The 15,717-nt window shown below is 40.3% G+C and overlaps 1 protein-coding gene across 4 annotated transcripts in view; it reads left to right on the top strand.

The window, feature by feature from the left end:
• The window catches only part of TMEM245 (transmembrane protein 245), a 99,965-nt gene that overhangs the window by 14,900 nt on the left and 69,348 nt on the right, over positions 1 to 15,717 (top strand). For 3 of the 4 annotated variants that reach the window (XM_040481912.1, XM_040481910.1, XM_040481911.1), the window contains exons 4-5: positions 11,044 to 11,160; positions 13,682 to 13,900. In XM_040481912.1, coding sequence (XP_040337846.1) covers positions 11,044 to 11,160; positions 13,682 to 13,900 — 336 coding nt within the window. The remainder of the gene's footprint in view (positions 1 to 11,043; positions 11,161 to 13,681; positions 13,901 to 15,717) is intronic. The other variant, XM_040481913.1, reaches the window with a different exon arrangement.

The raw sequence follows: 15,717 nt of genomic DNA, 5'->3' as shown, positions 1-15,717 counted from the left end.
TTTCCAGAGTGGCTGCACCAGCTTGCATTCCCATGTTTTTATTTTATTTTTGAGAGAGAGACAGAATGCAAGCGGGGGAGGGACAGAGAGAGAGGGAGACAGAATCTGAAGCAGGCTCCAGGCTCTGTAGCTCAGAGCCTGATGTGGGGCTCGAACTCACAGACTGTATGATCATGACCTGAGCCAAAGTCAGACACCCAACCGACTGAGCCACCCAGGTGCCTCTAAAGATAGAGGTTTCTAATGAGCTATAAGATGGAGCATAGGGTGGCCGGATATTAATGGTCTGCACATCATCGATCAGACTGGACTTCTCCTTATCCATCCATGTGGAAACAGCTATGGCTGGAGAGGTAAATCTGAGCAGCACACGGCTTCTACAGCAACCGATGTTACTTCTGATGGTTATACATCAAGAAAAAGCAAATTACTAATTAATTGCAGCAGATTGTTAAAAGAAAAAAATTAATTTCTTAGATATCATTTTGTATAGTTAAATTAGAGAATACTACAGAGAAACAAAAAGAAGAAAATAAAAATTACTCAAAATCCCATTATGCATCTAAATGTTTACTAATGCCTTAAGACTTTTATGCCTTCAGAATTTAAAACACAAGAAAATTGGATTATAGTCAACATTCTATTTTGTAATCTACACTTTAAATCTTATGTCATGAGCACCTTTCTATGTCAAATACACTTCTAAAACATTTTTAGCATCTTCATTTTATGCTAATCACAAGGCTATTTGTGGCATCCTTGTGTATTTGTATAGCTACCTTATAGTTTGTGTGTGTGTGTGTTTCCTTTTTTTAAGATTTTTTTAATTTTAATTTTTAGATAGTGCAAGCAGGGGAGAGGGAGGGAGGGTGAGAGGGAGGGAGGGAGAGAGAGAGAGGGAGGGAGGGAGGGGGGGGGAGGGAGGGAGAGAGAGAGAGGATCCCAAGCAGACTCCATGCTCCGTGTGCAGAGCCTGACGTGGGGCTTGATTCCACAACCCTGGGATCATGATGTAGGCCAAAATCAATAGTCGACTGCTCAACCAACTGAGCCACCCAGGCCCCGTGTGTGTGTGTGTGTGTGTGTGTGTGTGTGTGTTTGATTAAATTGCTCTTTGTTTTTTTGTTTTTTGTTTTTTTGTCTGGAAACCATCTCTCTCTGAGAGTGGAAAATAGGAGAGATTTTTTTTTGTTTTTTTTCCAGTTTTCTTTATTCGCCCAATCTTCCTGGTCACAATCTATTAGTCTCTGTGGTTATATATCAGACCAGTAGAAGTAAACTTCTGTTTTGACAACTACTGTATGAAGCTTGGTGTTAACCACTTGTTCCTCTGGGTAACTTTATCTCCCTTCCTCCCTCCCCTTTCTGCTAATAGCAATGGTTTATAGAGCTTGGCTTATCCCTCACCCCTCACCACTTACCCCAGGATAGTTTCCTTTTTTTGTTTTTCTGGAAATCAGTTCTTCTCTTTTCTTGTCTTTCTATCCTTATTTACCTTTTTACTTGAGGTGTATTTGACATAAAACATTGTATCAATTTCAGGTGTACAACGTAATGATTCAATGTTTGAATAGTACATTGTGAAGTGATTATAATAATCTAGTTAACATCCATCACTTTGTGTAGTTACAAAACAGTTTTTTTTTTCTTGTGATGAGAACTTTTAAGATCTATTCTTAGCAACTCTCAAATATGCAATACAGCATTATTAGCTCTAGACACCATGCTGTGTATTACATCTCTGTGACTTATAACAAAGCATATACCTTTTGACTCCCTTCACCCATTTTTCCTATTTCCTTCTCCCAACTCTGGCCACCAAGCTTGTGTGTGTGTGTGTGTGTGTGTGTGTGTGTGTGTGTGTGTAACATTTCCACATATAAGTGAGATCATATGGTATTTGTCTTTCTTTGTCTGACTTATTTAGCTTAGCATAATGCCCTTGAAGTCCATCTAAGATTTCTTTTCTTTCTTTCTTTCTTTCTTTCTTTCTTTCTTTCTTTCTTTCTTTCTTTGGCTGAGTAATATTCCATTCTGTACTTATACCACATTTTCTTTATCCATTCATCCACTGACGGACACTTAGGTTGTTTCCATATCTTGAGGATTTTAAGTAATGCTGTAATGAACATGGGGTCATATAGATCTTTTCCAGTTAGTGTTTCTGTTTTCTTTGGATAAATACACTCAAGTGGAATTGCTGGATCTTATGGTAGTTCTATTTTTCACCTCTTAAGGACAGTTTTCTCCTTTTGACTGCTTTTGTACAGGGCCAAGTAAGTACTTCGCTGTAAGTTATGAATAATCTAGGTTAAAGCAGTGGTTTCAAATAGGTTTTCTCTTAGGTGTAAATTCTCATCAGCTGGTGAAGGCAGCTCAGGGAGCCATGCAGACAGGGTTCTAAGACCAAGTTTTGAGCTGTGGGAAGAAGAAGGCCATGTTTGATTATTATTATCAGCCATAAACCCAGCATGGAGATGTGCTGGAATGCCATGCAGATTTCTGGTATTTGTATTCTAGACTGTTACAAGGAAGGAAATCACAGGGACACAGAACATATGTTGAAAGCAGATTTATAAATGTTGGGTTTTCTTGTTTTGTTTACTTTTTTTCTAGCCTATTTCAGAATATTCATTTCTTTTTTAATTTTTTAAAGTTTATTTATTTTGAGAGAGATGCATGCGAGCAGGGGAGGGACAGAGAGAAAGAGAATCCCAAGCAGGCTCCATGCTATCAGTACAGAGCCCGACATGGGGCTCGAACTCTGGAAACTGTGAGATCATGACCTGAGCCGAAACCAAAAGTCGGATACTTAACCACTGAGCCACCCAGACACCCCCAGAATAGATTATTCTTGATCTAGAATCCTTTTTATAGACTGCTAGTCTAGGTAATCTTCATCATAAAATAAATCTTTTAAACATTTTTTTTCTCTTAATTTGAGTATTTGTTTTTCCTCTTGCCCCTAGAACCTTGTTTCTTTTAGACATCAGAACTCAAAACATCTAATCCAAATTAAGACAACCTTTCCCTTTTATTACAGCCAGTTCCCTCCTGTAGATGTCACTGTACTATAGTTAGGTACAGGAATGCTTTAGTGCTCCACCAGGGCGGTACGTGCATTTATTCCTCACTGATCACTTCCATCGTCCTGTTGCACGACTTGTACTTGTTCCTAGGCACCTATGTAGGCATCTTTCTCTGTGTCTTTTGAGCTTTGAATCTCACTGTTGTAGAAGCTTTTATGACCTATGATTCACTGGATTCACACAATTAATACTTTGGATTTGCTCAGATTTCAAAGCATGAAGTTTGTTTAGTTCCTAGATCTGGTAGAGTCTTCTTGTGGATCATTGTGGAGTTTCAGCTGTTCTTTCTGAGCCCAGGGCCCTTCCTCAGTGATTTTCTCATAGGCCTTGGGAGCTCTTACTTGGTATTTTCTGGAACATCAAGATAATGTATGGAAAAAATATTAAGTGTCAACTGTGTTTTAAAATGCACTTTTTTAATCCACAAATACTCCTCCTCTCCCTGCCACCCCTCCAAAAAAAGACCCTTGTAAAGTAGATATGTCCATTTTGCTGATGAAGACCTTTAATTCTAGAGGTTAAGTAATCACTTAACCACAGTCACACAGGTGACCGGTGGAGCTAAGAATGAAAGCTTAGGGTCAAGGACTCCGGTGCTCTTTCCCTTCACCAGGCTCTTTGAACAAACATCAGTCATCCGGAAAAGGTGTAGTGACTGCTGATCCCTCTTGTACTCAGTTGTAGTTTTATGGTTCTTAGTCTTTTTTTTTTTTTTTTTGTAACGTTTTATTTATTTTTGAGAGCCAGCCTGAGTGGGGAGGGTAGAGAGAGAGGGGGACAGAGGATCTTAAGTGGGCTCTGCGCTGACAGCAGTGAGACTGATGTGGCACTCGAACTCACAAACTGAGATCATGACCTGAGCCAAAGTCTGACGCTCAACTGACTGAGCTCCTCTGTCTTACGCATGGGCCTTGTTTGCCTCCCACAAGTGCAGGGACTAGCTACTCTGCTTCCTGGATCCTAGATGTCTCACTTGGTAGAAACCTGGAATCCAGCTTCAGTGTGAGTGCCCTTGGCCTTGCTTTATTGTTAATAATAGCAACATGGGCGAGGCCCTGCCGAGCTCTTTAAACATGCTCTTATTTAATTTTCTTTTTCTAAGTTTTCTTTTTATTTATTTTGAGAGAGAGCACACGTGCGTGCGCAAACAGGGGAGGGGTAGAGAGAGAGGAAGAGAGAAAATCCCAAGCAGGCTCTGCGCTGTCAGCGTGGAGCCTGATGTGGGGCTTGAACCCACGAACCGCGAGATCGTGACCTGAGCAGAAATCAAGAGTTGGACGCTTAACCGACTGAGCCACCCAGGCATCCCTCTTACTTAATTTTCTTAGTAATCAGTGGGATTAGTACTTCTACTTATTTTACAGATGAAGAAACATAGACTCAGCCATTTACTCTGAGTAAATTTACACAAAGAAGTGCTTTTTCCAAAGCTAGGCAAACAAGCATCAGGTGTATTTTTAATACGCTGGACCCACAGTCTGAGAAGCATGAGCAAGTACAGCTGGATCTGTTCCTCCCAACACTGGTGATTGTTTATAAAAAAAAATCAGAAATGCCTTGGCAGGGAAGTCTTGGTGGTTGCCTTCATCATTTTGCAATAACATGCAACGTGAGTGAACAAGTTTGGTTCAGTTGAGGCTAAATTGGAAAAAGAAAAGGAACAAAGTAGACTTCTTACTGCTCATCTGCTACTGCCCTATCTGACACAGTCAAACAGGCCTAGGGAAACTTCGACTGGTCCATATCCAAGCCCTTGCTACTGACCAGTAGCATAATGAAGTGATGCTAGAAGCCACTGAGAGGGAGGTGTATTTTCCACATTAGCAACGGAAACAGAAGCCTTCTTCAAAGGGAGCTTTACATGCTAGGGAGATTTTACTTGGTATGCACAGCCTCTTTCCAGTAGGCATCACTGGATGGATTTCTGGCAACTGCCACTGTCACTGTGAAAGAGAACTAAGTAGATTGAGTATCTCCTTATTTAGAGCGTTTTCAAAACAAATTATGCTCTGTTTATTGAAAACGTTATTCTGCCTATTGTTGAGTTAGCCGTATTAACAGATCTGTTAATCTGTCAGAACATGTGATCTGTTTCTACTGTGCCAGACCGTGAGTTTCTGTCCCTTAGTGCTAGGCTGTTGGTGGCCTGCTTGTTTGGACTTGTGTAGATCCCTGTTATTTGGGCCTCCCCTTGATGCTGGCCCTGTCCCTGGGTAGATGGACACTTGAAACCTTGGATGTTCTTTCCTTTTTTAGGTTACAGTTCTTCGGTCCCAAGATTATGTTCCCTTGTCTGTATGCCTATTTTTAGCTGGGGTTTTTTTCCAATACCATGACTTTGCCTAGATTCTCAGTCCTGGCATTCTTGCATTTGGTTTATCATTTCTGCCAGAACCCTTGGGGTTTTTGAAGCTCAGGAGGATATCACTAAGACAGAAGTCATTGAAGTGCCTGTTTGATAAGTAAGAGCAGTTGCCAAATCTTACATCAATAATTTTCAAATACGCTTTTTGGATTTTTCCTGCTTGCTACTCCCTTCATTCCTTTGTCAAGTTTCAGGCCCTCTAAAAATTTGCCAAATTAGTTTGTGTATTAACTAGGATAATGCTGCATAGTTTTCATTGGTTTAGCTATGGTTCACTGAATATTTACTGCATTGTTTTAGTGATATCCGCAAGTTGGAGACAGGGTCTTTAAGGTGTGAGGGTTTAATTTATTGGCCTTAACTTTTCCTCAAGTCTTTTGGTGCCTACTATAGGTAAGATATTTTGCATAAATATCTGAAGATGTGTGCTAGGAGCATACGACATTTAGGGAAATGGCCATAATATGAAGTAGAAAGGGGATGAGAGGCACAGATGAATACTGCACAAGTGTTAGTGGCTTATGCTTATAGTTTATTCTGCCAAAGCCAAAGGCTTTGAAATAGGTGGTGGTGATAGCTAACATTTACTGAGTGAGTCTTGCATACCAGGTATTGTTCTGAATATTTCATATGTACTGTTTCACTTAATTCTCATATGAAATCAGAATCTAGAGAAGCCCCATTTCATACATGAGGAGACTGAGGCACCTGGATTTTAAGTAACTTGCCAGTGGTCATCTAGCTAGTAAGGAGTAGATCTGGGATTTGAATGTGAGCAGTCTTGTTTCCTCACCTGTGCTCCCAAACACTGAGTTGTACTGATCGTGCTGCCTCTGTGCAGAGCAAACATGAGACCCTCCGTTCTCCCTCTGCATCCTGGTATCTCTCCGCTCTTCTCATTGTACCTTATGTCCTGGCCTTATCAGACTTCCTAAGAGTTCTTTGAACAGCACATGGTGTTTTTTTCTTGCCTTTGTGCTTTTACACTTTTTTGTCTTTCTGAAAAATTTTTCTCCTGCTGCCCTCTAAGACATAAACCTCTTTTTCCCCTCCAAGATAGACTGGTTCTGTTTTGTTTTGTTTTAATATGGCTAACATATTTTTTTTTAATGTTTGTTTATTTTTGAGAGAGAGAGAGAGAGAGAGCACATGCGTGTGACAGAGAGCACGAGCGGGGCAGAGAGGGAGGGAGAGAGAGAGAATCTCAAGCAGGCTCCTCACTGTCAGTGCAGAGCCTGATGTGGGGCTTGAACCCATGAACTGTAAGATTATGACCTGAGCTGAAATTAAGAGTCAGACACTTAACCATCTGAACCACCCAGTGGCTAACATATTTAAATGGATTTAAAGGGTGGCATCTTTTACCATTCCTGTTAAGTAGCATCTTTGGAGATCCTTCTCTGACCTCCCAAGCATGGATTAGGTTGCCATCTTCTTTGCTCCCCAAATATGCTACACTTGTCTTTACATTAGCTTTTATACTGAATCATAACTGGTAGACTAAATATTAGACTGAGGTTGGGGCTTGGGTCTCAGTCTCTTAGCATGTAGCCTAGTCACCTGTTTAGTGAATGAGGACTTAGCGGGGGTTTAGAAATGTAAGTCAAACTACAGCCAAACTGAGAATCCATATTTGAGGATCTCTAAAATTGTTACTTTGGAGGATCTCTAAAATTGTTACTTTGGAGCTACTTAAAACAAAGGACTTATTTTTCAGGCTCTCTCAAAGATGACTCACTACTTCATTAAATAATTTGTGAAGAGGTAGGTTTAGTAATTTAGGACCCTTGACTAGTCTTTTTTTTTTTTTTTCAACAGTAAACCCCTTACCCATTTAGCCCATCCCCCCTCCCACAATCCCTCCAGTAACCCTCTGTTCTCTATGTTTAGTCTCTTATGTTTTGTCCCCCTCCTTGTTTTTATATTACTTTTGCTTCCCTTCCCTTATGTTCATCTGTGTCTTAAAGTCCTCATATGAGTGAAGTCATATGATATTTGTCTTTCTTTGACTAATTTCACTTAGCATAATACCCTCTAGTTCCATCCGCGTAGTTGCAAATGGCAAGATTTCATTCTTTTTGATTGCCGAGTAATACTCCATTGTATATATGTACCACATCTTTATCCATTCATCCATTGATGGACCTTTGGGCTCTTTCCATACTTTGGCTATTGTTGATAGTGCTGCTATAAACACTGGGGTGCGTGTGCCTCTTTGAAACAGCATACCTGTATCCCTTGGATAAATACCTCGTAGTGCAATTGCTGGGTCATAGGGTTGTTCTGTTTTTAATTGTTTGAGGAACCTCCATACTGTTTTCCAGAGTAGTCTTTAATCTTATATAAGAAAGAAAACTTCGCTTTTTTTTTCTTTAATTTTTTTTTTTAACGTTTATTTATTTTTGAGACAGAGACAGAGCATGAACAGGGGAGGAGCAGAGAGAGAGGGAGACACAGAATCTGAAACAGGCTCCAGGCTCTGAGCGGTCAGCACAGAGCCCGACGCGGGGCTCGAACTCACGGACCGTGAGATCATGACCTGAGCCGAAGTCGGACGCTTAACCGACCAAGCCACCCAGGCACCCCAAAACTTTGCTTTTTAAAATTTTACTGGAAGCATTTTTCTTTTCTTTCTCTACTCTGCTGTCCCAGGCTATTAATCATGTATTCCCTTCCTTTGCTCTTGAGTGGAGCCTGAGAAATCTCTCCTAGCTGCACAAGAAGCTAAATCCTGACTTGTCTCTGGTGTAATCAGTTTATTTTTGAAACTTCTATCTAGAATTCTAAAAAATATACCTAAAATGTCCAAAATTTTCCTCCATTTCACCTCCCTGGTTGTTGACATGGTATTTCCCTATGGTTATCTATCTAACCATAATCTGGAAACTTGGGGGTTATTATCTTTGACATGTCATCTCCTTCATTACCTTTATGGGTTCATCATCAAGTCTGGTCCACTTTGACCACTCCATGTCTTAAATGCAGCCACTTTTCCAACATCTCCCCTTTAAACTGCTGCAGAGCATGCTGTCATCATGTCTTGCCTGCAGTGTTGCAGTAACTTCTCTCCCTGTACCCGCTCTTGCTCCCTCCCAATCTGCTCTTGACCAAACAGCAAAAATGATTCTTTTCATATTTCAAAGCTGATCATTTATTTATGGACTGGGAAGGTGGGTATGGTTATGAAAGGGCAACATGAGAGATTCTTGCATTGATGACACTGTTCTGTATCTTGTATCCATGCCGATATCTTTACTGTGATATTGTACTACAGTTTTGCAAGATGTTACCATTGGGGGAAACTGGATAAAGGGTACAGAGGGTCTCTCTCTATTATTTCTTATAACTGCATGTAAAGCTGTAAGTATCTCAATTAAATTTCAGTAAAAACATGATCATTTCCTGTTTAAAACTCCTCAGCACTTTCCTACACCTTTTAGAATAAAGACTAAAGTACTTACTATGGTCTTCTATGACTTGGATCATCTGGCTCAACACGTCCAGCCTTGTTTACTCAATACCACTTCACTAGCTGTCTGTGTTCCAGACACACTGTCTTTAACATGCCAGTGTCTTCACTCAGTGGCCTTCCTACTCACTTGTTCTGCCCCAAATATTATTTACATTCCTTTGATCAATTCCTTCTCATCCTTTGTATATCATTATTTTTATTTCTTAAAGAGAAGATGTTCCTGATTCTCCAGACTAAGATTTCTTCCACTAGGAGTTCATAAAATAGCTAGTGTGTTTCCTTTACAGCAGTCATTATAGTTTGTGTACATTCACATTTGTGTGCTTTTTTTTTTTTAAGGTGAATTAACAAATTATCCCCAACTGTGGTAAGAATTTTTTTTTTCCATGTGGATCTTCAATCCCTATGTGTCTCTTCCACCAGACTCCACAGGGGCAGGGTCTGTGTCTTTATCCTCAGCATCCAATTCAGTGAATAGTGAGAATGTGTAAGACATGAAAGATGCTGTCTTTTCCTCTTTGTTCCCTTCTTGGTATCTAAGAAACAATTTAGATCCTTAGGCCAGGGGAATAAGTCCCAATCCAGATATCTTGTTCTCTTCCTAGATCAGGAGTTTGACTTGCTTTGGATCGTCTGAAGATAAACCTCTTGTCAGATCACAGAGGCATTTATTAGAGGAAGGATAGGGTATGGTTGAGTAAGACAAATGCTCTTGATCCTCATGGTTCAGTCCACCAAAGAGCCATCTTGGGGCCTGGCCTACTTGTCTCTGGAAGATGGCCAGCCTGGGATTTGCTAAGTAGGTGGAGCTCATTTGGAGTTTTCTGAATGGCCATGGCTGTTTTCACTGGCTTGGCAGAATTCTGTGCTGTCACACCGTGTATTGACCTACCCAAAGTAAGGTCCCATCTCCGTGAGTGTGGGTGTATGATTTGGTGAGTGTTAGTATTCTTAGTTGTAGACAACAGAATCTGCCCTAGCTAGTCTAAATGGAAAGAGGTGTTGATTAGCGCATAGAATTTTTACATATAGAATTTCGGGGAAGACCAGACAGTTAAACAAACTTAGATGTGTCACAGGCAGAAGCGTTGCAAACAGGAGAAGTGCTCAGTGACACCAAAGGGCTATTTGAGTAGAAGTCCCATGGCTGCTGCTACCTGCCGCAAAGTTAAGATCAGGTAGCATTGCTTTTAGAACTTCTGCTAAGTTTTGGCAGAAAAACCATATGCCTGCATGACTGTTTGACTTGAGAGCGTCCAAATTCCAGGGAGTCTCACTTTGGTCTTCTGGGTCTTGATAGGTGTGCCTTATTGGTGGAAACTGCATTCCACGTGGGACCTTAGCTGCAAGGGAGTCTAAGAAATACAATCTTTAAGCTTTCTAGTCTCTAGGAGGAGGAGAACATGCTAGAACCTGGTATTGTATGAGCTCATCTGTTGTTTGCCATAGTAGATTAAAGACTGACAGTTGACAGACATACCTCATTGGCCAGTAAATGTTTTATTTGACTTTAGTGCAAATGATTAAGCTTGGTGTACTATGTATTAGGAATTTAACATGGGAACATATAAAATGAAACAGAGTAATAAGATTATTTTAGATTTTCAGTGGTGGATTTTGCCTGTATTGAATTATGTACTTTATAGAGCTATATGATTTTGCATAGTACCCAGGCGTTTGCCTATGCATTCATGGAATGCAATTATCAAGAGCACTGAGTGTTGGCTGTTTCATACCGTATTAGGAGCTAGTGATACAAAAGAGAGTAAGACAGTCACAGTCTGCATTCAGGAAGCTCACAGACTTGGTGTGGCAGTGTTTTTCAATGTGCATTCAGATTGTGAAGTTAAAAAGTAAGAGAGCGGGACTCCACGTTTTATATCCACTCTCAGCTGCATGCACCAGTGACTGATAAGCAGAGTCCAGGAACCAAATGTTTAGCAGACTTTCCTGTTGATTCTAAAGCATTCTCCCTTGGTGAAGAACCCCTTGTCCAGTGGGTCAGTAATAACCATTTTGTTGTATTGCTTTTGAAAATTTAGTACTATGTTTCAGTTTGTAGCAGTTATTTCCCACTTGGTTTTAGAAAGTTTTGCAAACACGTGCTTGTTTTACAGGAGCGGAGTTACCAGGGCAGGTTATCTCCATGGCAGCTTCTACTCTGGCAACCTTGGCCATCTCCATCACCGGGTATGAATCAAGTGCCGATGACCAGCCCTCCGACCAGCCTGCAGGTGACTGAAGGGATGTTTTCAAGTACAATTCTGGAAATTGACATATACACATAAAGTATAAACTTAAGGACATGAGCATCACAGAATGCTATTTACTAGTCCTTCATTTTCCTCTGATTTCTATTTTTATACTTTTTCCTCCTCTCATCTGTGTTCTCACGTATCACTTTTTTCATGCTTTTAATTATTTACCTTTTTGTTTCTTTTCTTGAATCTTCATCTTTTCCCTTTTTTTAAGAAAAATGCTTTTCTTTTAATTTTTCTTTTGTTATTCCTTCTCACTTTCCCTTCATATCATTTCCTTTTTCTCTGTGCCTCTTCTACGTTTTCCATTATTTTCTGCACTTAATCCTGTCCTTATTTTCCATTTCTTCTGTAGCCATCCGTTCTCCATTGTTCAGGTTTTGTTCTAACTCTTTACATTGCTTTTGTTGTTGATCCAACTTTTTCTTTTGGTTTTTATTTTCTGTCTTACAGTTCTCCCATTTCTCTGGCATTTCTTGCTTCTCAAAGTTTGCTTTGCGTGTCTTGTGCTGTTAATACATTGACTGTTTCCCCTGAAACCAACCTGTCTGCTTATTCTGGATACCATGCTCCTGCAAGATCAGCTGGTAGATTTATATCAGCTTTAAAGTCATACTGTACTCCCACAGAGTTCAGAAACGTAAAAGGCCATCTCTGTGCCAAGAAGTTTATTAGTGCCAGGGGCTTTGGAGTTAAGGAATATTTTTGGTGAGCTCTTCCTGAAGAACGGACTTTAGAAAAGTCTTAAAAGGAGAGATCAGCTAAGAAAAAAGCATTTGGGGTAGCAGGAAAACATATATTTATTGCACATTGAGTTATGTTTTCAAAATGAAGAGGGGATAATGTTTTGGTTAGGGACTTATTATTCTTCTGAGTATCTACCACACTTACCAGCATGAAGTTTCCAAATTAGAAAGATTCTCAAAGAGCAAAGTCAAACAGAAGCGTATTATAACTAGCTTGGGCTTTAGCCCCAAACCTCAGGATAGAATGTTACCTCTGATAAGATGGGCTGACTTACCACGATGCTACTATATCAGTAGTAACAGTTTACTCACAGATAAACACTGAACATTATAAACACTAAGGAGATTATGATATAACCATCAGAGTGCTACTATGTAGTTTCTTATGAACTTTATGAAATCACAGGGAAGGCTGTCTTTGAGTATTATTTAGCGAGTGTCCACTATTTAGTGAGCATCAGGTACTATCCTATGTGCTGTTCAGCAGAGGGAGAACAAGACAGACAAGGTCTTAGCTCTCCTAGAAGTGACATTCAACTGAAGGAAGAAAGTGTGAAAGGGTAAGTGGAATGTGGTATAACTACATACAACTATGTAAAGACTGGGACAAATAGGGGGTTGGGGTTATGAGTGTTCTTGTTTCTTTCCTCTATTTTCTAGACTTTATGAAATATCTACTTTTTTAATATTTATTATTTTAAGAGAGTGCACATGAGCATGCAGGGGAGGGACACCGAGAGAGAGGGGGAGAGGGAATCCTAAGTAGGCTCTGTGCCATCAGCGTAGAGCCCAATGTGGGGCTCAAACTCATGATCTCATGATCATGACCAAATCAGGAGTCCAGTGCTTAACCAACTGAGCCATCTAGGTGCTCCAAACAGTCTACTTTTGTCATTAACTTTTTTTTATGGAAGGCAAAATGCAAGTTGTAGGGTCTTTATAGTTTCCATCATCATGGCATATACTGAGTAATATTGCTTTAAGAGTTCTATGATTTCTGAGGCATGTGGTATATTTTGGTAAAACTAGGAAATAGAAAAATATAACCCTATAGTAAAATGTAACTTAGTAGTTGCTTTGTTAGAAAACAGTGCCTTATGTGAAATAATTCAGTGTGATCACCATTACTTGAATCCTCACCCCCAGCAATCTGTCACTGTTTTATTTCTCATTCTGAGAGAAAGACATGTTTCAAAGCCCTGGGTTCTTCTTGTAAGAGCAGTTGGCTCCATTTTAGTCGAATGACACTGAAAAGCCATGTTGCATCAGAAATATTATAGATCTAATAAAATTATGTTAAAAGACAAGTTTTTAAATGTAGGACTTCGGTATGTTAATATTTGTTGCTTTATACAGTTGAAGTAGTTTCCATGGGCTAATTAATTCTTAGCTATTTTGTCATGTTATTCCTTAGTTTTGCATTTAAATGATTCATAGATGAATACATGAAATAGATGACATTAAACCTTGAACAGCGTGAGGTGTATAAAGAGTAAAAAATTCCCCATCCCCGGCCCCACCCCCTAACAAACTTAATTTCCCTAGATTTAAATACGGTCAGTAGTGTAACTCTGCACACACTTTTCAGTGCACATGCAGGCACGTCCAGATTCTTTTTCTTCTTTAACCCAGTGTGATCATACTATCAGAGTCCATTTGCAGGCTTGAAACAGAGTAGCGCAGCAAGTTGCTCCGTGGGACTGTCAACTAATGTGGACTAATATGGTGGTAACTTTCTTCCTCCTCCTCAGAAACCATGGACACAGGAGAACCGCCCGCACCACTGTCCTCATCTCCTTCACCTTCTTCCCCCTCCCCTACTCTGGGTAGACAGAGGGCTGAAATGGGAACATTTCTCAGGAAGAAGAAAACCAGTGACATCTACTTCGTGTCGCTCGTGTGGGCCATCGTTGGTGTCCAGCTCTGGTTGAACCTGTGGATTGTACAGTTGCTGCCGGTGCCTGTTGCAGGTAGTTGCTCACTTAGGGTCTTGTCTCCGAAGACGTTTTTTCTTTAACTTTGGGATTTTATTTCATTTATTTATCTTATTTTTATTTTTGTAAACGTTTATTTATTTTTGAGAGAGTGAGTGAGTGGGGGAGGGGCAGAGAGAAGGGGACGGAGGCTCCCAAGCAGGCTCTGTGCTGACAGCAGCGAGCCCAATGTGGGGCTGGAACTCACCGACCGTGAGATCATGACCTGAGGTGAAGTCGGACGCTCAACCGACTGAGCCATCCAGGCGCCCCTAACTTTTGGATTTTAGTGTTTGAGATAATGCTACCCTCTTTTAAAACTAAAACAATTGTATATTTAAAGGCATCTTCTAAGACTGGAAAAGTAAGTGACTCAGGTGCATTATTGAAGAGTTTGTTTATTTCGTACCTTCTTGATTGTTTGGGCTTACCTCTTATCACAGTCAGAAGCTTGGCCAAGTTTATTAAGTCCCGAATTGATGCTTAGGAACCTGACATCCAGATACCTCCTACATTTGATTAGTTCTTTATCCTTTATCAAAGTTTTTCACTATTGATTTAAACAAAATTTGATTTTTGGAAGCCTGTTTTCCACCGCAGTTTAAAAATCTAAACTCATTGGACCATTTGCCTTCTAGATCATTACTTTTAATCATTACTTTTAAAACTTATTATTCTCATTAACTTGGACAGTTTTTAAAATTTTATTTTTTATTTTATTTTTATTTTTTTTTAAGTTTATTTATTTATCTTGAGAGAGAGTTGCAAGCAGGGGAGGGGCAGAGAGAAAGGGAGAGAGAGAATCCCAAGCAGACTGTGTGCTATCAATGGGGAGCCTGATGCGGGGCTTGAACCCACGAAGTGTGAGATCATGACCTGAGCCAAAACCTAGAGTCAGATGCTTAACTGACTGAGCCACCCAGGCACTGCCCCCCCCCACCCCTTTTATTAAAGATTTGTTATGACCAGAACACTATTTAGTGCCTTTCCTTAGGGAACATAGAATATAAGAGGTTGAAGTTTGTTTCTGCTTCTTGCATCCTCAAACAGAACTTCTGTTTGGCAGTTGGAGTAAGACACAGTTGTCATTAAGCAAGCCACAGGGTATGTACTATAGCCATGGTTTCTATTAAGGAATTCATAGAAAAGCTTAGTGAAATCGTTTAAATTGCTCTTCTGGATTGCTCCATACTTTTTTGGTTTTGCCAGATGATTTATTTTATGCTGCCAAATGGTATCAGGTGCTGTTGGAACCCCTTTTCTTTAAAATTTGTTAGTAGGAGTTCCATTTGTCCCAGTCATTTCTTAACCTTCAGGCCATTATAGGAATTTGACATGTCCTTGAGAGAGTAGGCTGTAAGCAGGTGGCCCCCAGAACATTTTCCACAGCCTATAATTACTCTGGGCTTATTCTAGAGCCCTAGGAGCTTTCCTAGGACTTCTTTAGAGATTTAAAAATGTTAATGATGAAGTTGTTGAACTGGTATGCAACACTGAGCTCATGGTTCAAAAGAGTAAACTGTGAATCATTAGATTGCAAGGCCAGGGCTAAGGACACAGAAATCTCTGGAGTTAGGGAAATTATAGTAGTTGAGATCAATTATCCGGAGTCCAGACTTCAAGGCCCCTGCCCCCCATAGATGAGTAGCTCTTCCTTCTGGCCCCACCACTTTCTTAGTTGGCTTTTAACAGGAAGCTTAACGTCTGCTTGCAGGGCCCCCTTGCTGCCCAGAGTGGAGGGGTACCTTCATACTGTGCTCTGTGAGTGGTCTGTGCAGAAGTTGTGCAGTGCACAGCCTGGGGGCCACTTGTAA

Source organism: Herpailurus yagouaroundi, unplaced genomic scaffold (assembly GCF_014898765.1).
Source record: "Herpailurus yagouaroundi ecotype Mexico unplaced genomic scaffold, PumYag 160, whole genome shotgun sequence".
In the NCBI taxonomy this organism is placed as follows: domain Eukaryota; kingdom Metazoa; phylum Chordata; class Mammalia; order Carnivora; family Felidae; genus Herpailurus; species Herpailurus yagouaroundi.
Note: the sequence above shows the minus strand (reverse complement) of the source record. Positions and strands in the feature narration are given on the sequence as shown.